The sequence below is a fragment of the Vidua chalybeata genome, chromosome 4 (genome assembly GCF_026979565.1).
Source record: "Vidua chalybeata isolate OUT-0048 chromosome 4, bVidCha1 merged haplotype, whole genome shotgun sequence".
Lineage (NCBI taxonomy): Eukaryota > Metazoa > Chordata > Aves > Passeriformes > Viduidae > Vidua > Vidua chalybeata.
In genome coordinates, this window is record NC_071533.1 from 5,270,838 (window position 1) to 5,286,911 (window position 16,074).

Sequence of the window (16,074 nt, forward strand, 5' to 3'; positions counted from 1 at the left end):
ATTTCTCCCTAAGGACAAGTCTCAGCACAACCCTTTCCATCAGGAAGGCATGTCCCAATTCTGCTCATTAACAACATGCACAACCAATAACCCACAAACTGGCAATATCTCCAGTCTCCTGGCTTCAAAATCAGGTAAGTGCTCCCAACAATAAAGGCAGTCATCAAAGTAAGGGCTGTAAGCCCAAATAGCCACAGCCTGAGAAACATCTCTGCTATCTGCAAGCAGCTTCATACAGGAGAAGAAACAGGTGAAAGTAGAAAAATTCCATATGCTTTTCCATATCTGTGCTTTTGGATGTGCAAGTTTTGTCTCATTGTTTTGTCTGCCATACCAGGGACTCGGCAAGTTTAATCAACATCACAGACACATCTCTTGGACCATGGCCTATTTTCAGGCTAACTCAAGAGGAATCAAACATACTTCCAGAAATTAAGAACACTATTGTGTCCATCTGTAAATACCCAAATTCCCTTCAACTCAATTGACTTCCTGCATAAGCAAATCAGCATTCCTGTGCACTTAGCCCTGCAAAGAATGAGCATGTTCTGCATAAAATGACACGACCACTTATCAGCTCTTATGCAAGCAGAAAGCAAACCCACATTGACTGGAAGGTGGCAAAGAGATACCTTAGCATTCACTGTAATATTGCTCATCTATTTGTTGCCTCTGGGCAATCTTCAAGTAATTGCTTTGAATCACACCAACTTTAGCGTGGTAAGATAGGGACTGCAGAAAGCTACCCAAAGAGCATATGCTGGGTGAGAAATACCATAACAGCCAAGTGTTCATGCTCCCAGTGTTGAGATTACAGAAGAGGTTCGCAAAAGAATGATGCTACAAATGGAAATTGGTCTGTGATATTCAGACAGACCCATTCCTGGGGATGATTTTTATGCTTCTGCACCTAACTGTGCAAGTTTACGAGAAATGAAGTAACTGACAGGGTTGTCCAGGCATCACCAGCAAGACTGAAGAGGACTTAAAACAACCCAAAATGAAGGCAGGAAACAATGAGGAACAAAACCCAAAAATTAACAGTGCAATTACTTTCCTTTTGCCCTTTACTCTTTCCAAGATAAAGCATGGTTCTATAAAAGCAGTGCAAAACTTTGCTTGAAGGGCAATTAAGGATTTATCTCTTGTGGGTCCACCTGGACATTTTCATTTGCTGAAAACCAAAATACAGCCTGACGTATACATTGCTATCTAATCTTTAATTAGAAACAAACAAATAAACAACCCTCAACCTCATTTTTAATGCATTTTCTGGGGCAAAGTCAAATTCTTGTGTTGCTGGTCAAGGGAGGTACTTTCCAAGGAGCACTGCATCCTGGCTATAAGGAGTGCTTCTAGAAATTCAGAATGCAAATGGCAAGTCTTGAAGAATTTCATTCACAGTTAAAACAAGGTAGAACAATGAAACTCAAAGAGCCAACACTGTCTTCCTGCTCTGAGCAGGTCAGTAGGACGTATTGACATCAGCTCTGCTCACAGAGCAGGGCATTTAAAAAGGGATTGTGGCTGTTTCAGCTCTGCCAGAGAGCTGCTGAGATGGAAACTGGATGCTTTGATGCTAACAATATTTGTCTGGATAAGCACATGGTGAGGAGCTAACAGCTAAGTGGAGCTGCACAGCCAGGAATTTGGCTAACCCAAGTTAGTTATGTAACAGGAGTCCCCCTGAAATGCCTAAATACAAACAGGATGGTGCAATATGAAAAGCTGCCACCATCATTTCACATTTTCTTCTGTTTTCTTGTGAATCCCAGAGGCTTTCTAAGATAAAGGCTCTACACATGTATTCAAAGATTTTCTGTTTATGTCAAAGCATGAGCTGCTTTCTTAAGAGTCCAAGATCACTGCCCCACGGTATCAACTGCACACACTTGCCCTCATCTTTCAGTGCTGAACTTCTGCTTCTCTCCTCAACAAGAGCAGCCAAACCACACGAAGTGACATTTCTACACATACCACACGTAACAGTTCCACACACTGTACTTTTCTCTTACAACACTGCCTACCTGTGTGAGGAGGGGAATGTGGCACAGCTCTTCATATCCAGTGAAGGGTCTGCTAAGTCCAACTCAAATATTTCTAGAGAAGCACTTGTACTGAAGGTTGCATCCAGCTGCTGAGCTGATGTACCTGCGAGGAAGCACGGCTGGCAGTGAGAGAGCCATGATACACAGAGCAATAACTGCAAATGCAGCACAAGAAGGGGAACAAAAACATCATCCTTTCAAAAAGGATCCTGAGATGGGCTCAGGCTTCTGGTTTTGTTACTGAGATGCAGTTCCACACAACTCTCCTCCCCGTGGTTCTTTTTGTTTGGATGCTTCTTGATGAGTATGAGCAGGAAAAGCTTTGGGCAAGTACCTCTCCCTGATGATGCACAGAACCCGATTAAAGTTACAAAGAAGCCACAATTGACTAGTGCTTAGGACTGGTGTGACCTTTCCCTGGCACAAAGAGAAGGATGCTCGCTGTCACTTGCAGAGTGCAAAGCATGTTTTTATCAGCAAAATGCAAGAATTCCACTCAAAACCCTGCAACATATACCGCACTCCAGCCCCCAGGATACAGTGTGTCTCCTACAGCTTTCAATGACCCCTTCTTGGCAGCCACCACACACAGGTCTGCTAGCACGTGCTTCCCAAAAAACTCACCTGTGGCCAGGTAAATGGGGTGCTGCTGGGCAGGGCTCCATGCCTGCATGGCAGTACGGTCCACTTCCTTCAGCTTCATTTTGCTGAAAAGTAAGGCCGAGACAGGTGATGCTTAAATGGTGCACGGTGAGACTGCGCTGCCACGGATTCAGGAGCCGCATTCGGACTCGGCAGAGGCAGCCAGAGGGACCATTCTTCTAAAGATATCCCTCAGACAGACAGCCAAGCCATCCTCTCCAGAGGACACCCGGGGGGAGGGGAGGAATGCCTCTCCGTTAGCAGAATAACATCGACACGTAAACTGACGGCTGCCGCACATAACACAGGAAAACGTGGGCAAAGCTCCCAACAGCTGTGAAAAACCCTCTTCTCACAGCACCGAGGCACCGAGCACCCTACAGCAGCTTTCTGCCTCAACCCACGAAACAAACCCGGCCCCGGGAAGACCCTCCCCAGGCCGTGCCGCCAAACACACTCTCAGCGGCTCTTATTCCAGCCCCCCAGGGCTCCCCCGCCTCGGTGCACCCCCGCGGCCAGCGGGACCGCCGCCTTCGCCCCGTTTCCGACGGGAACCGGAGGGAAGCAGCAGTAAAGCAGAGGGTTTTGCCGTCCCTGCCCTCACCTCCGCGTCGCCGGCGCTCACCCGTCCCCGGACCGCTCCAACGTGGCAGCCCCGGCACCGCCTCCCGGCCGCCACCGCCTTCCGGGCGCGCCCCGCGGCTTCCGGGCGGCGGCGGCAGGGCCGCGCCTTCCCGGCACGGGGAGCGGCGGGCAGCGCCGGTGGTGCCGGGGGATGTGTGTGTGTGGGGATGTGTGTGTGTGGGGATGTGCAGCCGCCTCCTTCCGCGCGTGTCCTCCGTGTCCCTCGGGCGGGAGCAGCCGTCGGCCCTGGGGAAGAGGGAGACTGGTTAGGGGCGCCGGGAGCGGGGCGCGGCGCCGGCAGCGCGGGGGCCGCGGTGCCGCCTGTCCTCAGCTCAAGGGCAGTAATCATGGCGTGCTCATGATGTGAACAGCAGTGAGACTCATCACGGGACAGGGGCCACCCCAGGGCGGGGGGAACAGCCCAAGGGAGCCCAGCCGGCTTTCACAGCCGGGGGGGCGGCCACAGTCCCGGACCCACCTCCTCACGGCAGCAGGGGCACGGCTCCGCTGCCGCCTCCCGCCGCCGCCGGGCTCCGCGGCCGCTCGGCGGGCAGACGCCGTGCGCCGGGCGGGCGCGGCGCGGACCGCATGGCGCGGCACAGCGGGAGAGGCGGCGGGCGCTGCCGGCCCCGCCATAAATAGGGGCTGGAGGCGCGGCTCCCATTGGCGCTGAGGATCGCCCCTCGCCACTGGCTGCTCCCGCCGCCGCCGCCGCTCCCGGTTGGCTCGCGCCGCTCCCGGCCCCGCCGCCGCCGCCGCCCGCGGTGACGCGGCCGCGCCGCCGCGCCCAATGGGCCAATGGCGAGGCGGCGGCCGGGCGCGCGGGCGGCGGCGGCGGCCAATGGGCGGGCCCGCCGCGGCGCGCGCGCGGCGGCGGGCGCGGCGGCGGCGGCGGCCATGACGCGGAGCTGCTCCGCGCTGGGCTGCACCGCGCGCGACACCGGGCGGAGCCGCGAGCGCGGCATCTCCTTCCACCAGTGAGTGCGCCCGCCCCCGCGCCCCTCCGTCCGTCCCTCCGCCCGTCCCTCCGCCCCTTCATCCCGCCGTCCCGCTCTGCCGCAGGTTCCCGGTGGACGCCGCGCAGCGCCGCGAGTGGATCCGCGCCGTGAACCGCGTGGACCCGCGGAGCCGCCGGGCGTGGCGGCCCGGCCCCGGCGCCATCCTGTGCTCCCGACACTTCGCCGAAGGGGACTTCGAGCGCTACGGGCTGCGGCGGAAGCTGCGGCGGGGGGCCGTGCCCTCCCGCTTCCTCCCCTCGGTGCGGGCGGGTACCGGGCGCGCTCCCCGCTCCCCTCCCCGCCGTGGGTTCCGCCGTGTGCCGTGACCTGCCCTCTCCTTCCCCCGGCAGGAGCCGCCGGGCGCCGGCCGCAGGAGGAGCGGGACCCCCGGCCGAACGCTGAAGCAGCCGCTGCCCAGCCCGCCCGCCGGGGACCACAACTACAGCCTGCAGGGACAGCGGGCGGCCGAGCCGCGGCCGCCGCCGGATGCCCCGCGGCGCCAGCAGCAGCCGCCGGCCGCCGGGACGCGCGGCGCCGCGCACCGGCGCAGGACCGTGCCGAGCATCCTCAGGGAGCTGGCGGAAAAGCGGCAGCTTTCTGAGGAAATCGTGAGTTTGCTGCAGGCGCAGTTTTCAGGTACTGCCGGGACGCTCGCTGAGGCAGAGTGCGCTCCCTCGCCCCGGGTTCGTGTCTTTGCTTAACCCGTGCCAAGGAAGAGGCGAGGCACAGTGGTAGCGTTGCTGAGCCCTGCACTTCACGCCAGCCTTCAGGACCGAGTTGTTCCAGAGGCCATGCTGTTGCCTTGCGTTCTGCAGGGCGTTTATGTCACGTATCCCTCTGTTTCCAGCCATTTATTTGTTTCACTAAAGTTGACCTTTTGTGATTTCTTAAGCAGATTTGCCTCGAGAGTTGCACAGCTGGAGGCAGATGGCAGACTACTCACCAGAAATGAGGCAATTTGCTTGTCTTCTCCATCTCTACCATATTAAGGCCTATGATTACCTACGGAAGATTCTTCCCCTCCCTCATCCTTACAGCCTGACAAAGCAAGTTTTTAGTTATTCATTCATTCAAAATGTATTTCCAGTACTCGTGTAGAAACGGATGTAACTGATGCGTCCTGAAGCTGCTTTGTTACTTCCCTGCGTGGTCAGTACTTTCCTTGGCTTCCCACCACTAGGGTGAGAGGAAAGAAACTTGGACTATGCATGAAGGAAAAGCAGGGCTGCCTTCTTTGCCCTGCATGTCTCAGCCTGCCCTGCAGCTCTGGGCATGGCTGACCATGTCCTGAGTGGTAAAAAGTGCTGCCTGTTGCTTCAACTTTTCCAGAATCACGTCTCCTAATGACATCCTCCCTTTTTTATTTCCAGCTGGCTGTCTAATAACGAGGCTGCTGCAGGCTTCAGCAGTGACATTTTTCTCCGGCTTCAGGACAAGGTGGAGAGAGGGGATCAGGCCTGCCGCTACTGCGCCGTGCTGGTACAGGATGTGCCCCTGCAGAAGCAGCAGGAGTGGGACCCACAGACCAAGCAGCTGACGGGCTTTGTTGACTTGGGAGCAGGCATCCTCGACGCTGACGAAGCTCCGCTGGCGTCGGAAGCGATAATCCTCATGGCAGTCGGCATCTCGAGCCCTTGGACAGCTCCCCTTGGCTATTTCTTGGTGAACAGCACATCCGGCCGCTTCCTCGCTCAGCTCCTTCGTCAGGCCATCCATAAGCTGAACAACGTTGGGATCGTGGTCCTGGCTGTGACATCGAGTGCCTCTGCTCGCGGTGCTGAGACTGCCAGAGCTTTAGGGATCAGGATAGATCCCAAAAGGATTCAGTGCACTTTCCAGCACCCACCCGGTTCTGCTCACAGCATCGCATACTTCTTTGATGTCTGTCATGCCCTCCTGCTGATAAGGAATGCTCTGCAGTGCTTCCAGAAGGTCGAGTGGCTCGGTGACACCGTGTGGTGGCAGCATGTGGTGGAGCTGGCAGCTTTGGGCGAGCAGAGGGTGTTGGAGCTGTGCAGTCCTGAGTCAGGCAGGGCTGGGAGTAAAGGGAGTTACCACCTGAAGGTCAACCTTGCTACCCTGCTGTTCAGCGAGGGTGTTGCTGAGGCGCTGGAGCACCTCCAGAAGCTGGGCCTTGCCTCGTTTCAGAGCTGCTGCGGGACTGTCAAGTTTGTGCGTCTCATGAGCTCTCTGTGCGATGTATTTTATGGCAGAGGCCCCTACGGAAAGGAGCCTTTGCTTGCTGGAAATTACACCAAAATAAGCAACCTCTTTGACGAGGCCAGGAGCTGCTTTGTCAACTTAACAGACTCTGTGGGGAGATACATTATTAAGAGCAAACGCAAACTGGGATTTCTGAGCTTCTTGCTCAACGCTGAAAGCCTCAAGTGGCTTTCCTCCAACCACACATGTCCAAAAGGCACTCCTTCCCACCACCTCCATGCACATGCCTTCAGCCTGGACCCTCTGGAGCAGTTTCTCAGGGCCCTTCAACAAGCCTGTGGCAGCAGCAGCCCCACCTGCACCGTGTTCCAGGCTGCTTACCACAAACTGCTGGCCAGCTGCAGCCTGGCCCCCAGCTCACCACCCAGCAGTGGCAGTGCCAGCCCCTGGGATGCATCCCTGTCTCAGAGGAGAGCTCTGACTCTGGGCAGCATTCATGCTCAGTACCACCCAGCTCCTGGCAGGACTCTGGCCCCAGAGTACCCCTACAGTGCAGGGCTGCTTTTGCCCAGCTCTGCCCTCAGCAACGCGCTGACAGATCTGTCACTGCACGCACAGAGCCTCACCTGCACTGCTGGCTGGGTGGCCGAGCAGCTGGCCTTGGACTTGCAGTGTGAGGCTTGTTTTGCCTCTCTGTTTGAGGCAGATGAGAGCAGGCTAAGATGCAGGTCAGTGCTCTACATAAGAAAGTTAGGTGGCGTGAGTCTGCCCTCAGCCAGTGTGCACCACATAACAAGCATTTCAGAACAAGTCCTAAACCGATATGGCAAAGTAGGAGGTGCCAACAAAAACACCAAGCTGTGGCATTTGTGTCTAGAACAGAAAGTCTTCCAGGAGCTTCTGGGAGAAAGCCCCCTCTTTCCCACCCTCACAAACCATTTATTTGAGGGGGAACTGAGCATCAACAACCACTACACAGTCTTAGTAAAGGAAATAACACGGTGTTACTTAAACATACGAACACACCCCGCCCAACACCTGAATTTGAAATACCCTTGTGGAAGGCATAAATTGAAGAGACTGAAGGGAAAGCATTTGTTTCCATCACCACTGGGTAGCTGTCAGTCAAGCTAAACCCACACATGGTCTTAGTGATTACTCTGTGATTCCAAGGATGGCTGTTCCTTGCCGAGGCTCAGTGCTGGACAGATCTAGGCAACACGTGAGGAAACAACGTTGGCAGAACTGGTGTTGGTAAGCAGTGCTGTTCTGGGCCACTGCAAACCCCCTAACCAGAGTTTAACTGAGCAAAGCAAGGAAGTTTATCCGATCCCCTGTTCCTTCTAGCAGTCCTGCAGAGCAGCCATGCATTTACATATGGCAGGTCAGGATGAACCAGGGCTGCTCAAGGTGCCTGGGGCAGTGGTAGGAGACTGCAGTGTCCCTGGAAGTGCTGGGTGGCTTTAGTGCTGCAAGTGCTCTTGCCAGAAGAAAGCTGATAATTGATGGGGTTGCAGGGAATCACATGCACTGGCACTTTGATTTCACCAAAAAGATGTGCTTTATAAAATCTGGGAGCAAGAAAGTTCGCAGAGTTTCTACTTAAATAAGAAAATAAAGATGTGAAAAGGAAGTGGCACTTGAAGTTGTACACAAGCTCTAATCACCTTTCCAGTAGGTCTCATGAAACAGCTAAAGATGCTGGTCCCGTCTAGGTCCTCTGGATCACTGCTGAGCCTGTGACCAGATTGTTGTGTCCAGTGACATCCAGGAGCACCAATACTTTCCTCTAGGGGTAGGAATACATGGGTGTGCTGCAGAGGGCAAGCATTTCAGTTCCCATTTCATGGCCCCATCCTCCGAGGGCTGGCCTGTGTCCTGCAGCCCAGGGCACATGGCACCCTCCCTTCAGTGTTTCCACTGATCACTTGAACCATAGCTTTGATGCCACCAACTAGGACAGGCTTCTTCAGTTAGCTCATTTCCATGGCAAGGAAGCTGCCTCCAGTGCTTTGCCTGGAATAGCAAAGTTTGGCAGAACTGCTGCTAAGGGATTTCCTTTTGCCATGCAGAACTGGAGTTGCACCCATAGAGGTGGAAGGAAACAAATTCCCACAAAACCTGCTGTTCACTCACTTTCAAGATCCATGATGGAGCTGGGATGAAAACTGGTGATCTGCCACATCCTAGGGCAGTAATAATATTAAAGGTATCATTCTGCCTACCATTAAGTTGACAAAACTGTCCCTGATTGGTTTGGGTTTCTCCTCTTTCCCCTAGTTCTGCTGCACTCAACCCCTCAAGCTCTGCTTTGAGAGCAGCAGCACCACAGAAATTCATACAATCACTGCTGGGAGGAACCAACCAGAACCTCTGAGCTTCTTTCCAATCCAAATACCTATGCAAAAAAGCACCTTGAAGCCATCACTGTCACAGAGCCATTCCAGCTACAAGAGATTTTGCAGGAAACTATTCCCTCCCTTCTATATGTGATTTTTGGGACAACTGGCAAAATGCTGCTGAAATCTCAGTGACAGATTGCAATCATGGAATGTTGGAACACTTGCATTGCCTCCACCTCCAGCTCTAAAATGAGTAGTTATGAACTGTGCCATGGATTGCTGTGCATGACAGCACACCAGTAACCAAGGGATATTTATTTATCTCTGGTAGCATTTGGTCTCACACTGAAAATCCAAGTCAGTACTTGCATCAGAAGTGGACCTAGTATTAACAATTTATTTTGCTATTTCAGTGACAAACCTTCTGTGTATATTTGTCAGTGCTGAAGCAAAGGAGTGCAAAAAAATCATATTTACAGAATAGTATAAATGTTTATTTTTTGTGACTTATCTGACTGTTTTATTTGTACAATATAGAAAAGTGTATTCTTTGAATAGGTCTTGTAAATATAAATTTAATTTTTCTACTTTTGGATGTAAACAGAACTATAAAATGAACCCTTGCCCCATTCCCAATTATTTTTTATGTAACTGGATGAACTTGACTGTTAATCTTGTCCAGCAGTTTGATGCAAATGGCTAAGTACAAAAACCAATTCATACACTCTACACCAGGGAGAAGGGAGACAGGAATCCAAGCTTAATATTTGAGAAAGCTTGTTCAAAACAAAATAGAAGAACTAAGAGCATTTGATTGCACCTTCGAAGTCTTTACAAGCAAAATATTCTCCAGCAATGCCATCATACATAATTACAACTGTAATCTAAATTTCACAAGTGCTTTTGCACACTGTATATAAATACACATCACAAAAGGTGCAATTTAGAGTAAAACACTGAATATATACAAAATTAACACAGATTGAAGTCTAAATAAAAGGCATATTGCAATCTGTTTGAAAAATAACGTAAGTAGGTATTACTTTATTCACTTACACTAATTTACATTTATACAAATCTTACTGGACAGACTATATTAGGTCACTAGAAGGGAACGGAATATCTGCACTATCTACAGGTAAAGTTACTGCACTGATTTTTTAGTAAATCCAAGTCCTAATAATGAAAAAATGTGGCATTTACTTACACGAGAGGTGGATTCCCTTTTCAGAGATTTGCACAAACATTGCTATTTATGCTCAGGGAGATGTCCTTAGCTGACAGAGCCCTTCAGACAGTGACTGGCAGGTCAGACCTGGTCTGTGAGCCCACCACTGCTGCTGACTGCCTCCCAGGCATTTCAAGGAGGCACCAGAGAAGGGTCAAGCGCCTTCTGTGCAGTGCACAGGGCTGGGAGGTGAAGCATCTTCCTACCCTATTGCCTTCACACACTGAGGCTCTGCTGCTGGTGTGCCTAGCCACTACCTCTCCCCAGCCTGGACCTGCATTTCTCTGTATTTACAGTTTTATAGAAGGAATGCAAAATCCCGTTTGGAAAAAAAACATAGCTAGTTCAGGCTGCAGTGAGACAGGTAATAAAAATGCCTGTGATTAAACATGGTTAATGGATGTTCATGATAGGCAAGTAACCCACCAGGTTAATTCTGCAAATGTGTTCCACTATCAAAAATGTGATCTGATATTGCCTGTAACAAATACTGAAAAAAATCCCCTGCCTTAGTTTATACCCAGCTATAGCTGATTGCCCCCCATTTAGTGTAAAAAGGATCTGTGTTTTTGTAGCAATCCTGATTCTGTGCTAGCACTTTTCTCTGATAACATCTCTCACAATTACTCTAAACAACACTAAAAGAGCCTTTATGCCAAGTAAATAGCCAACATGGAGAGAAGCAGCATCCTGAATACCTACAGCAGGCTGAACATGATCCCTACCTGCATTTGCAAGTCGATTCAGATGCAGATTGTCATCTCCTGTGACTTCAGCTTCTCAGGCCTAAACACTTTCCCAGGGTTACAGCTCGATCCTAGAAACCATAATGGACTGCACAGCCCTACTTCCAGTGAGGGATTAGGCTGCTGCAGACCTCTGAAAAACCAAGCTTCACCTAAACAACAGCATCAATCTGCTACACACTTAGGTAACACTACACTGGGCAGATAGTCTGGCATTATGGCTGCTCTTCCTCACTTCTGAGGACAGGCCACTGTCTTAGCCTTCCAAGTTCCAGCTTAAGAAACACCTGAGCACTCTGCCCCATTCCTATCATTCCCTGTAATGCCATTCTCCTCTGTACTCCTTGGGCCCTACTCCAGGAACATTCTCCACAACTTGCTCAGTTGGGGTGCAAGCAACCCCTCTGTATTATTACCTATGTATCTCACAGTGCTCTGTGCACTACAGGGACATGCTGTGTCAGGTCCTAAATACAAGTACTACCTTCCATTTAGATGCTTATTTCTACCTATTTCCTTTCAGAATTATCTTGGATACACTGGTACCTCCATATTACAGGCCTGTCAGCAAAAGCATGACCTGGCTGTTGACATCACCTGTGTTTTCCTCTATGCACAGTGATGCAAATCCATACACTGTAAATAATATATATTATAATAATTTATATATGCCCTTCAGACAATTATTCTGGGAGAAAGGGGAGAACACATCTAACTTTTAAGAAACTCAGGGTAAAAGCTGTACATTGGGAAGAAGAACTGACTTTCAGGCATTGTCTGACGTAGAAGAGGATTTAGCTAAGATTTAAAAGGCTCTACATCTTGTTATAAAAGAATTTCCCGTTTCAATCTTACATGGGTCAATTTACAACAAGCACCAAATTAACAAATATTATTAAATCCATCCTTTATGCTAAACCAAAGTGTCCCTGTGCCTTAAGTGTTCTGTTCAGTCCGCTTCATTGTGGCTCATGTGCATGAGTCAGCAGTTCATGGCACAAGGGTCACCTTTGGACTTCCCTGCAGAGCTGATAACCCTCATCAGACAGCGTCCAAACTCCTCCAGGATCATGCGCTCTGCTGCAGCTTTGGACTTGCCCGTCTTCTCCGCTTGCTCTGCCTGTGCCAGGAGGCATTCACAGGTTGCATCAGCCACTTCCTTGGTGACAAATGTAAAGGGCAGCCTGAAACAAAGAAACATCCACTTAGCGTCTGCAAAAACACACAAGGCGCCTAACTCCAGGGCTGGCGACTTTTTTGTCTGAGGACTGATGAGATTTCATCTGTCCCATTGCTTCCAAGAGCCTTTAGATAGTGAATAAGCCTCAGTTAACAGCCAAAGGAACTGGTGGCTCAGAATCCCTACTGTTAGAGGAACAGTGTTCCATCCCACCTCTACAGCTTCCACAGACAAGGCTCAGAGATGACAGGGACATACCTGTCACACACATCAAAAACCTGTGTTAGAAACAACTCAAAGAGGGTGCAGTATTAACTTACTTCCCACCACCACTGCTGAGTGCTGGTGCTGGCCTTGTCAGCAAGTCTGAGATCTGGGAAGATAACTTGGTCTTTGCAGCAGTCTGCTGCTGCACCCTGACCTCTGCAGCATCTGCTAAATGCATCAAGGTCTTTCGCTCCGGGCTTTCTTCAAAATTTTTACAGCCAATGCATTTGCATATGGAAGAACACATGATTTTTGCCTGAAAGAAACAAACAAAACAAAAGAAACCTGTTGCAAGTTTGACTCCCCTTATGAGAAATCACAACAAAAAGGAGACCTTATTTTAATCTCTTGCCAATTAGCACCTAGAACAAACTCCCAAGTACTAATCTTCTCTCTAAATTCTTACCTCAAGTTGAGATGTCTTCCCAGAATGCATACTTCAATTGAATCATAGAACCATAGAGCATAAAATGTAAATAAGTGGTTTCCCACTCATCCCTTTCTTCATCAAGCTCAGTTTCCAGTCAGCTGAGTTTTGAGAAAGGGCCATCTACACTGTCTCTACATTCAGAGACTGATCAGTTAGTAATGAAGTAACAACTTCTGCTTTTGAATTCCAAAGACACATTCTATCCCACAGCATCTGTGGGATGCTGCTTCAACTCCTCCTAGGGACTTGGTGCAGTAAATTTCTTTAGGAAATGGTGCTATTCAGTAAAAAACAAATCCAAGCCTAAGTTCAAAGTTGCTAAATTGTTTAAAATTAAAATTACAGAACAGCAGTGACCATTTTTTCCACGTACATGGCTTTCTATGTGCAAACTTCTGGGAGAAGACATAACATTACAGGAATGGAAACAAACAGAAGAGAAAACACTATAGCAATACAAGGAAGAGACAAAGCAAATGAGAGAAGTCACTACACTAAAGGGAAAAAGCTACTAGTTTTCAAATGAGATAATGCTTTGTACCTCATAACATTCGCAGTAGTTTTTGAGACATCCCGAGCGTTTACAGTTACACCCTTTGCTGTGCCTCCGATCCGATTCTCCTTCCTTTCCTTTCCCTATTTTGGGCTTGAAGGCTTCAGGGTTTCTGTCGAGGCAGGCCTGTCAATGCAGACCCAAAGGGTCAGTCATTGCACGCAGGGAGAAGAATTTAGAGGTGCAATAAAAGAACTTAAGCCTTGCACATGTGGGAGGAGATCAGGGCATTATACACCCACTCTGTCCCACTCTGGAGCTTCAGAAAAAAGAAGCTAAATGACTTTGAGCCCAGGGGGCAGGGGAAGAGGCCCCTCACCTTTATTGCTTTTTGCCTATCGTTTTCATGGTCCAGGTTGTTATAACAATTTGTACAGTTGCAGTTATTGCAGAATTCACCGTTTGCAAAGCAGTCACAATACCTGAAACACAAGATGCAGAAAGCATTTGTAAATGTTGACCATTGCACTGGTGTGTGAGTATTGATTCCCACACTGCAGTAGCAGAAGTTCTTACTCTGGCACCAATATGGGTAAAAGGACACCTTATGCTCAACTCCACATGTACAAGCAGTACCAACCTCACTGCAGAGCCAAAATCCTCTAGTGCAAGTCTAGCTGCTGTCTAAAGACACAGGTGGAGCTCAAGGGTGTCCACCTGAGCTCATCACATAGCACAGGTCCCCCAAGCAGCAAGAGAAGTTAATGAGACTTTTTCCAAGACTGACTCTTGGGTCCCCCACATATTGAGGGCAGGTCTGCTGCAGCCACCACACAGCCAGCTCCTGACCCAGTCAGTCCAAGTCAGCCCTCAGGAGCCCTCACACAGCCAAAATAAAAGGCAAGCAATTGGAGTGACAGTTAACAGGCAAACTAACCCAGGAAGGAGATTTTTTTTTTATTAGTTTTGCCCTTAAGCTGGGATGGAAGAATAGAAAAGGGATAACAATTGGTACATCTCAGAGGCTTTGAAGCACAGGTAACCAGGGCAAGGATCTGAATGAGGATAAAGCAGACTTTAAAAAGGGACAAATATATGAACAAAAAGCAGAAAAACATGGACAGCAAAAGCCAATCATGTTGCCATGTTTCTTATGTACCTCTGGTGCCTCCCATCAAAAACATCATCTCACCAATCCACAGACTTGTAGATCTGATACATGGAAATACCACATTCATTCCCAGCTCAAACATGGCTTTAGGCCACAACAAACTCCAACATGTTTCAAGGTTTGCAGGACCACCTCCAGCTAATAGCTGAAAGCTGCTGATCCTCTTCACTTGCTTTTCAAATCCTGCTGGGGGTGTATGGTCATTTTTTGGAGCCTAAACCCATTGCTAAACTGGCTTTCTGCCCAGCCTAGCACCACATAAATAGATCAGGGTTGCCCTGGAGCCCACTGCAACCCTTCATCAGGTTGACCTAGATTTTGGAGATTTTTAGCATCTTGAATGATCCCAGGGCAAAACTAAATCAAAAGCTTTTACAACCTGTAACAGCTCTTCGTGATTTTTTTAAAATTCAGTGGTAGAATAGTCCTGGTTTCCAAAAGAACCAGGGCCAGCATCAATTCAGATCGTGAGCAAATAGCTGAGTTGACTTCTTAGTAAATAGGCTATGCACCTATTTTATTTGGGAAAAAATAAGTTCCCCTCTAGACAAAAAAAAAGGGTTTACTACTGAGAAAGCACCTGTGCCAGACTGAATTAACCATCTGCTCTGCACCAATGCCCATAACACATAACATCAGTGATTTTACAAGAACAGCTTGCTTCCTAACAGCATTCTGAAGGTGTGAATTATTCCCAGTGATACCATTCCTCTCCCAGCATTTCTAGGGCACATTTAGTCACCAAAACCTAACCCCCTACACATCTAACATACATTGGGCACTGTGAGGTCAGTCATGTATGCAAAATATCTGAAAAACAGCTACACATCTTCCTGCTCTGCAACAGACAAGTTTGAGATACAAAACACAGGGCACACCTCCACATACAGAGGTGGGGTGCACTATGCAAAAGACACCCAAGCTTAAGAGTTTAAACAAACTTCTTAACTTGGGTTCAGATGTCATTGCATCACTTCCCCTTCGAGTACCACACCCCTGATTTCCTCTTCATTGTCTAGGATTCAGAACCACAGATTAATTTCAGTATCTCCTCCCATTCCTGTCCCAGAAATATCAGTAAAGTGACTTTGATCAAGGTGAAGAAACTCTCTTCAGCTCCAAATGCTTTTGTGTCAAATTCTTACAAATACATGGAATGGAATAGCACAATATCTCATGGATAAGCAAGAGGCAGACCTATCAGTGAAGAATCACTTGTCTATTCAATCCTTTAATAAAATATACACAGACCAATTTTTTCTGAAGTATTTGATCTAGCATGGTATTACTGATGCACTTCACCATAGTAAATACCCATGAGTGATATCATTAGATATCATTTCACTCATGGTACCAACAAGGCAACCAGAGCTGCTGAGTGGACTTGGCTCCACCATGCAATAAGGTACATGATGCAAAATTAGACATTTTTACATGTCATGGTCCATACAGCTCACAGGAGCTGCAAAATTACACAGGCTCTGCAACATCTCCACCAATATCCACCTTAAATCAGCATCTAGATATAAAATTTCTGACATACTTAAAACCATTATATTCTGATACTTGGCACACATTTGTGATGTTAAAAGATTAAAAGAAAGAAAACTGTACCAAGCTGTACTTACAATTTCAAACACAGAGACTTAGTACAATTGCAAGGCTTCCTGGGGCGGTTTGCAGACTCAGAAGAAATTATTCTGGGGGGAGAAAAGGGCATTTATTTACACACAGTTTGATCA

The 16,074-nt window shown here is 48.9% G+C and overlaps 3 protein-coding genes across 21 annotated transcripts in view; 1 reads left to right on the forward strand and 2 right to left on the reverse strand.

Moving 5' to 3' along the window:
• The window catches only part of SEC31A (SEC31 homolog A, COPII coat complex component), a 39,678-nt gene extending 35,795 nt beyond the window's left edge, over nucleotides 1-3,883 (reverse strand). For all 15 annotated transcript variants that reach the window (XM_053941782.1, XM_053941781.1, XM_053941779.1 and 12 more), the window contains exons 1-4: nucleotides 3,793-3,883; nucleotides 3,295-3,560; nucleotides 2,673-2,755; nucleotides 2,028-2,151 (exon numbers count right to left, since the gene is read on the reverse strand). In XM_053941782.1, the coding sequence (XP_053797757.1) occupies nucleotides 2,028-2,151; nucleotides 2,673-2,751 (203 nt within the window). In that variant the 5' untranslated portion in view covers nucleotides 2,752-2,755; nucleotides 3,295-3,560; nucleotides 3,793-3,883. The remainder of the gene's footprint in view (nucleotides 1-2,027; nucleotides 2,152-2,672; nucleotides 2,756-3,294; nucleotides 3,561-3,792) is intronic.
• Nucleotides 3,884-4,211: 328 nt separating this feature from the next.
• Nucleotides 4,212-9,323, forward strand: THAP9 (THAP domain containing 9). Its single transcript, XM_053941786.1, has 5 exons — nucleotides 4,212-4,291; nucleotides 4,377-4,572; nucleotides 4,663-4,948; nucleotides 5,208-5,358; nucleotides 5,683-9,323. Exons 1-5 carry the CDS (start codon nucleotides 4,212-4,214, stop codon nucleotides 7,607-7,609), a joined length of 2,640 nt encoding a protein of 879 aa, XP_053797761.1. The 3' UTR covers nucleotides 7,610-9,323.
• The window catches only part of LIN54 (lin-54 DREAM MuvB core complex component), a 39,728-nt gene continuing 32,938 nt past the window's right edge, over nucleotides 9,285-16,074 (reverse strand). For all 5 annotated transcript variants that reach the window (XM_053941790.1, XM_053941789.1, XM_053941787.1 and 2 more), the window contains 5 exons: nucleotides 15,961-16,032; nucleotides 13,541-13,643; nucleotides 13,210-13,347; nucleotides 12,292-12,494; nucleotides 9,285-11,975 (listed from right to left, as the gene is read on the reverse strand). In XM_053941790.1, coding sequence (XP_053797765.1) covers nucleotides 11,774-11,975; nucleotides 12,292-12,494; nucleotides 13,210-13,347; nucleotides 13,541-13,643; nucleotides 15,961-16,032 — 718 coding nt within the window. In that variant the 3' untranslated portion in view covers nucleotides 9,285-11,773. The remainder of the gene's footprint in view (nucleotides 11,976-12,291; nucleotides 12,495-13,209; nucleotides 13,348-13,540; nucleotides 13,644-15,960; nucleotides 16,033-16,074) is intronic.

Coding starts and splice junctions, on each gene's coding strand:
- THAP9 (XM_053941786.1), top strand. CDS start 4,212: ATGACGCGGAGCTGCTCCGCGCTGGGCTGCACCGCGCGCGACACCGGG. Junction 4,949..5,207: donor GCTGCAGGCGCAGTTTTCAG/GTACTGCCGGGA, acceptor TTTCTTAAGCAG/ATTTGCCTCGAGAGTTGCAC. Junction 5,359..5,682: donor CATCCTTACAGCCTGACAAA/GCAAGTTTTTAG, acceptor TTTTATTTCCAG/CTGGCTGTCTAATAACGAGG.